The sequence below is a fragment of the Ictalurus punctatus genome, unplaced genomic scaffold (genome assembly GCF_001660625.3).
Source record: "Ictalurus punctatus breed USDA103 unplaced genomic scaffold, Coco_2.0 tig00006670, whole genome shotgun sequence".
NCBI classification, from domain to species: Eukaryota; Metazoa; Chordata; class Actinopteri; order Siluriformes; family Ictaluridae; genus Ictalurus; species Ictalurus punctatus.
Window position 1 is genome coordinate 15,001 of NW_026521115.1, and position 7,500 is coordinate 22,500.

The following is a 7,500-nucleotide window of genomic DNA, read 5'->3' on the forward strand; positions in this document are numbered from 1 at the left end:
GTTGTTGTTGTTTGTGTTGTTGTCGTTGTTGTTTGTGTTGATGTCGTTGTTGTTTGTGTTGATGTTGTTAGCGTTGATGTTTGTGTTCATGTTGTTGTGTTGACATTGTTTGTGTTTACTCTGTTAGAGATTGTTGATGGGAACGCTAAGATGACTCTGGGAATGATCTGGACCATCATCCTCCGCTTCGCCATCCAGGACATCTCAGTGGAGGGTGTGTGTGTCTCTCTGTCTGTTTCTCTCTCTGTTTTTCTTTCGGTCTCTCTCTCTCTCGCTGTGTCTCTCTCTGTGTCTGTCTGTCTCTCTCTCTCTCTCTCTCTCTGTCTCTCTCTGTTTTTCTTTTGGTCTCTCTGTCTCTCTCTCTCTGTCTCTCTCTCTCTGTCTCTCTCTCTCTGTCTCTCTCTCTCTGTCTCTCTCTCTGTCTCTGTCTCTGTCTCGCTGTGAGTATTGAATAAAAATGAGATCACGAATTAAATTAAATTAAAAGGGATGAGTCTTAGATAAAGTCTGTTAGAATATTGGACATTAAACATTACAGTAAGACGGAGAGATCAGACAGAATTCTGATCAACATCGCTGCTAGTAAATTGCAGTGCTGTAAGAAACATTGCTAATACAGATAGCTGAACCCGCTGGTGAAATGGCTAATGCTGCTAATAAACAGCGAACCGCTAATTAAAGCCATTAAATCCTTCTTTCATCTTTGTACAGAAACTTCGGCCAAAGAGGGACTTCTGCTGTGGTGTCAGAGAAAAACCGCCCCTTACAAAAACGTCAACATCCAGAACTTCCATATCAGGTCTGTGTGTGTGTGTGTGTGTGTGTGTGTGTGTGTGTGTGTGTGTGTGTGTGTGTGTGTGTGTTTTACATCCTGTCCACATTCTCCCTCCCTTCCTCTGCAAGTAGAAACCAGATAAGCTGTGTGTGTTGCCATGGTGATATTTGGCTATGTTTGCTTAGTGTGTGTGTGTGTGTGTGTGTGTGTGTGTGTGTGTGTGTGTGTGTGTGTGTGTGTGTGTGAAACCAAGATGTGGAGGATGAGAGGATTGTGAGGATGTGAGAATGCAGTCGTGACCTGGATGAAAATTGAGCATAGATTTTAAAAAAGTTTAAATACTCTGTCAGTATTTGAATAAAAACTACAGTGTTCGCAAAACTGAAGAACGTCAGTGTGTGTTGCTCAACTGCCTCAGTTACCGTGTGGAATTTGTTTTCTTACAGTAAAAAAAAAGTAAAAATTGGATTTCTTAGGGCCCTAAATATGAAGAAGGCAAAGATAAAGGAATAATAATAATAATAATAATAATAATAATAATAATAATAATAATGTCTTTTATTTTCTCTCTTTCATAGCTGGAAGGATGGTTTGGGGTTCTGTGCTCTTATTCATCGGCATCGTCCAGAACTCATAGACTACGGCAAACTGCGCAAGGTGACGCTCAACTAAAAAAACAAAAAATTAATGCAACTTCTAGAAAGAGCTTAGTTCAGTTTTGTGATTAGACATTGTTAGCTTTCAGGGGTCAAAGGTCAGGTAGTGCTAACAGGATGTTTTTTTTTTGTTTTTTTTTTCCTCTTCCTGTACAGGACGACCCTATGACCAACCTGAACACTGCGTTTGATGTGGCTGAAAAATACCTTGACATCCCTAAGATGCTGGACGCAGAGGGTAAGACTTGTTTTAAGGGATAATTGGGCCACTAATCACCAGGTGGACCAGTAAGTGGTATAGACCAGAACAAGAGAAACGGGTAAGGGGTAACCTAAAACATGCGAGAGCAGTAGGAGGTAGTCCAGAACATGCGAGAGCAGTAGGAGGTAGTCCAGAACATGCGAGAGCAGTAGGAGGTAGTCCAGAACATGCGAGAGCAGTAGGAGGTAGTCCAGAACATGCGAGAGCAGTAGGAGGTAGTCCAGAACATGCGAGAGCAGTAGGAGGTAGTCCAGAACATGCGAGAGCAGTAGGAGGTAGTCCAGAACATGCGAGAGCAGTAGGAGGTAGTCCAGAACATGCGAGAGCAGTAGGAGGTAGTCCAGAACATGCGAGAGCAGTAGGAGGTAGTCCAGAACATGCGAGAGCAGCACAGGGCACCCCTTTAAGGTGAAGGTCAATAATAGAAAGACCAGTGAGGTGACGATCAGTCAGAGTGTGGAGGTAGTAACAGGAACACAGCAGTAAGTCAGAGACTGTTTTCTGTTCCTGTGGAGTCTGAACACATCAAGGAACTGCTGAAAAATTCTCACTCTAGATTGGACATGTGCTGATATTTTTATTAACTGACATTTTATCCCAGTTCTTCCAAACTCTTGTCTGATTCACAGAACTGGGATTACTTTTGAGAAGGAACGTTAGAAGATGCTATGCTGCTTGTGATGGTTCTGCTCTAACTGAATAGTAAATGTAGACAGACTTGGTGTGACGGTCAGGTGACGCACTCGAGTGATCTCCGCAGGTCAGACATGGACACGATGATTAACCTCAAAACTCGCGGAGAAATCACATTCTCTCTCTCCGCGTAAAACATTTGCAAATAATCTTCAATTAATTTTCAAAGTGTTGAATCAGTCAGATACCCTTCCTGACTCCGGCCCACTTGACACTTCCTCAAATACAATATATGGCCAAAAGTATGTGCACCCCTGACCATCAGACCTATGTGTTCTTCTTCCCCAAACTGTTACCACAAAGTCAGAAACACGCAGTTGTATAGAACGTCTCTGTACGCTGTAGCATTACAGTTTCCCTTCAGTGGAACTAAGAGGCCCAGAACTAAGAGGTGTGAAGGTTGGAAGAAGGTGGAAGAACTCGAGTGTCCTGTACAGAACCCTGACCTCGACCCCACTGAACACCTTCGGGATGAACTGGAACTGGAGTCTCCTCACATCAACCTCAGCACCTGACCTCGACCTCACTAACGCTCTTGTAGCTGAATGAACACAAATCCCCACGGCCACGCCCCAAAATCCCCACGGTCACGCCCCAAAATCTAGTGGAAAGCCTTCCCAGACGAGTGGAGCGCATTATAACAGTAAAAGGGGAATAAATCTGGATGTTGATTTTCAGCAAGCACATATGGGTGTGATGGTCAGGGGTGCACATACTTTTGGCAGTGTTGTGTATGTGCTTTTTAACAAAAATTTATTGACATTCAGCAGAACTAATATTTATGCATGTTTCTGAAAATAATGTTCTTTTATAAATGGAGAAATAAAGAAATAAATGATCGTAGTTTTTAATGAGACCCGTTGCAGCGGCTCCAAGTGTTTCCTCCAGCACGCTTTTAACTCTTTTATTTCAGCTGATTGTACCGAGGACTGTCTCTCTGTCCCTCTCTCTGTCTCTCCCTCTCTCTGTCTCCCTGTCTGTCTCTCTGTCTCTCTCTCTCTCTGTCTCCCTGTCTGTCTCTCTGTCTCTCTCTCTGTCTCTCTCTCTCTCTGTCTCCCTGTCTGTCTCTCTGTCTCTCTCTCTCTCTGTCTCTCTCTCTCTCTGTCTCTCTCTCTCTCTGTCTCCCTGTCTGTCTCTCTCTGTCTCTCTCTCTCTCTGTCTCTCTCTCTCTCTGTCTCCCTGTCTGTCTCTCTCTCTCTCTGTCTCCCTGTCTGTCTGTCTCTCTGTCCCTCTCTCTGTCTCCCTGTCTGTCTCTCTGTCTGTCTCTCTCTCTGTCTCCCTGTCTGTCTCTCTGTCTCTCTCTCTCTCTCTGTCTCCCTGTCTGTCTGTCTCTCTGTCCCTCTCTCTGTCTCCCTGTCTGTCTCTCTGTCTCTCTCTCTCTCTGTCTCCCTGTCTGTCTGTCTCTCTGTCCCTCTCTCTGTCTCTCCCTCTCTCTGTCTCCCTGTCTGTCTCTCTGTCTCTCTCTCTCTCTGTCTCCCTGTCTATGTCTCTCTCTCTGTCTCTCTCTCTCTCTGTCTCCCTGTCTATGTCTCTCTCTCTGTCTCTCTCTCTCTCTGTCTCCCTGTCTGTCTCTCTGTCTCTCTCTCTGTCTCTCTCTCTCTCTGTCTCTCTGTCTATGTCGCTCTCTCTGTCTCTCCCTCTCTCTGTCTCCCTGTCTGTCTCTCTGTCTCTCTCTCTCTCTGTCTCTCTGCCCCCCCCCTCTCTCTCCCTCCCTCTCTCTCTCTCTCTCCCTCTCTCTCTCTCTCTCTCTCTCTCTCTCTCTCTCTCTCTCTCTCTCTCTCTCTCTGTATTCATCCTGACAGTGTGAATTTACACGTTCTGTGTCGTGCCCCCCCCCACAGATATCGTTGGTACAGCCCGTCCGGATGAGAAGGCCATCATGACCTACGTTTCTAGCTTCTACCACGCCTTCTCTGGGGCGCAGAAGGTATCCCAGGATGCAATACTCACCTTCTTTTGAACCCCCTCCCCTCTCACTAAGCCACACCCAGTTTGAATGAAGCTCCGCCCTGTTCACTCTTTTCCTTTCTGTTTTTTTCCAAGGTGAATCTCACTTTCTCTGTCTCTCTGCAGTGAAAGCTCCGCCCACTCCTTCAGGGCTCTTCCCAGTGCTGCAAGTGTTGCTCGGCCTTATGGGAAATGTAGTGTTTCTAGTTGTCAGTGGGCATGAGTGTGTCTCCCCCCTTCAAATAAACAGCCGAATCTATCTCTCTCTCTCTCTCTCTCTCTCTCTCTCTCTCTCTCTCTCTCTCTCCCTCCTTTTCCCCCTCCACTTTTTTCTTGTTCTCTTCTGTTATCTTTCCTCTCTTTTGATCTGTTCTTCTTTCAGATTCTTCCTTCTTCTGTCCTGTCCTCCTCTTTCTTTCTCATCACGCTCTTTTTCTCTATTTTTTCTTCTCTGCTCTGCCTCTCCTTTATTCCTCTTATATCCAAACCTACTGTCTTTTTTCTTCTCCTTTTCTCCTCCTCTTCCTCACTAGAGCGAGGGAACAAGGGAGAGGGAACACACTCATGCCCGTCCTCATGCCTTTGATGTTTCCGGTGTCTCTGCAGTCATTTCCTCTGAGCATGTCTCTCTCTCTCTCTCTTTCTTTTCTCTTTCCTTCCCACTTTCTTTCTCTCCCTCTGTTTTTCCGGGGTAGATGTCGTTAGTACGCTGCGTCCCGATGAGAAGGCTGTGATGACGTACGTGTCGTGTTACTACCACGCCTTCTCGGGGAAGCAGAAGGTGAGAGTGCCACAGACACACCCACTCCCCCTCATCACCCAATCAGAACAGAGGGCGGGGCTTCAATGCACAGATTCCTCTGAGCTCCATTCTGTGTGTGTGTGTGTGTGTGTGTGTGTGTGTGTGTGTGTGTGTGTTAATGTGCTAATTTGGCCTCCTGAGGAGAAAATCTGGAGTTTATGAGGCTGCTAGCAGACAGATGCCCATCTCACTCTCTTTCCTGTCTCTCTCTCTCTCTGTCTCTCTCTCTCTCTCTGTCTCTCTCTCTCTCTCTGTCTCTCTCTCTCTGTCTCACACTCTCTGTCTCACACTCTCTGTTTGTGTCTCACGCTCTCTATTTCCGTCTCACGCTCTGTTTCCGTCTGACTCTCTCTGTCTCTGCCCCTCCTGTATTCAGACTCTGATGTTTCAGCATGTCTCTGAAACCACACCGTGTTCACTGCGCAGTGAAGGAACTGTGACTGTCTCACAAACACCAGTGTGTCATGAAAGGATGTTTATGATGCTGTTTATTTGTACTATATAGTGAATAGGGTGTGTTGTTTGGGACACGCCCACAGTGGACTGATGATGGTCAGACACTTGTGATGTAGTGAACTTGTATTAGTGCACTTGATAGTGTACAGGGAGTAGGGAGTACGGAGATATTTAGGAAGTGTCTCACTCAGAAAGGATTCATTTTCATTTAGAGCCTGTGAGTCAGTTAAGAGTCAGCTCAGTTCATTTAAACTCGTGTGTGTGTGTGTGTGTGTGTGTGTGTGTGTGAGCTGATGAGTCATGCTGCCGATAAACATTCCCAGAATGCTCGGAGTGTGTTGAGGGGAGATGTTAGATCCTGTCTGCCCTTATAAGGACCTGTTAGAACATCGCAGATCTCAGGGAATGCTGGAAACCACACACACACACACACACACACACACACACATACACATACACACTCTCACATACACACACACACACACACACACATACACACTCTCACATACACACACACACACACACACACACACACACACACATACACACTCTCTCACACACACACATACACACACACACACACACACACACACACACACACACACACACACACACACAGTGTACAGTTACACCGCTTCACTTTGATGGTTTAATTCAAGAAGTTTATACTGTGTTCAAGTGGCACTTCACTTTTTATTCCTTTTTCATCAGAGGTCAAAGGTCACATCTGCCCGGTCCTGTTGTTCCAATCCTGATCTTATCTGTTCTTTTTTTCTCCTGTCCTTCTATCCATTCTTCCTGTGTGCTACATTGCTTCCCTCTCTCTCTCTCTCTCTCTCTCTCTCTCTCTCTCTCTCATGCTGCAGTATTTTATCACAAACAACATGATCAGGATGAAAGTTTCCATCATTTGTTCCTCGGTCTGAGCGAGTGTTCCGATCAACACAGTGATGAGGTGCCACCATACTGAGTTCTGTTAGACAGAGATGGGGCACAGGTCTAATCTAACACTGTGTCTGATTTAATGCCTCATCGGATCTAACACCACTTCTCATGATGGGGGTTCTAATCTGATTAAACAACACATCTGATCTAACACTAACAGCGCCTGATCTAACACTGCGTCTAATTTAACACTGAGTCTAATCTAACGCCACTCCCCATGGCGGAGGTTAATGGCATCTGATCTGTGTCCTGCAGGCGGAGACGGCGGCCAATCGCATCTGTAAAGTTCTCGCTGTCAATCAGGAGAACGAGCAGCTGATGGAGGACTACGAGAAACTCGCCAGCGATGTGAGTGCCACTCCATCCCTCCACCTCATCCCTCCATCCCTCCATCCCTCCACCTCATCCCTCCATCCCTCCACCTCATCCCTCCATCCCTCCACCTCATCCCTCCACCTCATCCCTCCATCCCTCCACCTCATCCCTCCACCTCATCCCTCCACCTCATCACTCCACCTCATCCCTCCATCCCTCCACCTCATCACTCCACCTCATCCCTCCATCCCTCCACCTCATCCCTCCACCTCATCCCTCCATCCCTCCACCTCATCCCTCCACCTCATCCCTCCATCCCTCCACCTCATCCCTCCACCTCATCCCTCCACCTCATCCCTCCATCCCTCCACCTCATCCCTCCACCTCATCCCTCCATCCCTCCACCTCATCCCTCCACCTCATCCCTCCACCTCATCCCTCCATCCCTCCACCTCATCCCTCCATCCCTCCACCTCATCCCTCCACCTCATCCCTCCATCCCTCCACCTCATCCCTCCACCTCATCCCTCCACCTCATCCCTCCATCCCTCCATCCCTCCACCTCATCCCTCCACCTCATCCCTCCACCTCATCCCTCCACCTCATCCCTCCACCTCATCCCTCCATCCCTCCACCTCATCCCTCCACC

At 47.2% G+C, this 7,500-nt stretch overlaps 1 protein-coding gene across 7 annotated transcripts in view; it reads left to right on the forward strand.

Annotated features, from left to right (window-relative positions):
- Positions 1–7,500, forward strand: part of actn1 (actinin, alpha 1) — a 29,897-nt gene that overhangs the window by 7,633 nt on the left and 14,764 nt on the right. For 5 of the 7 annotated variants that reach the window (XM_053679282.1, XM_053679285.1, XM_053679288.1 and 2 more), the window contains 6 exons: positions 128–214; positions 712–799; positions 1,354–1,432; positions 1,588–1,669; positions 4,228–4,313; positions 6,792–6,884. In XM_053679282.1, the coding sequence (XP_053535257.1) occupies positions 128–214; positions 712–799; positions 1,354–1,432; positions 1,588–1,669; positions 4,228–4,313; positions 6,792–6,884 (515 nt within the window). Of the gene's footprint in view, positions 1–127; positions 215–711; positions 800–1,353; positions 1,433–1,587; positions 1,670–4,227; positions 4,314–5,028; positions 5,115–6,791; positions 6,885–7,500 lie in introns of all 7 variants that reach the window. The other 2 variants (XM_053679283.1, XM_053679286.1) reach the window with 1 other exon arrangement.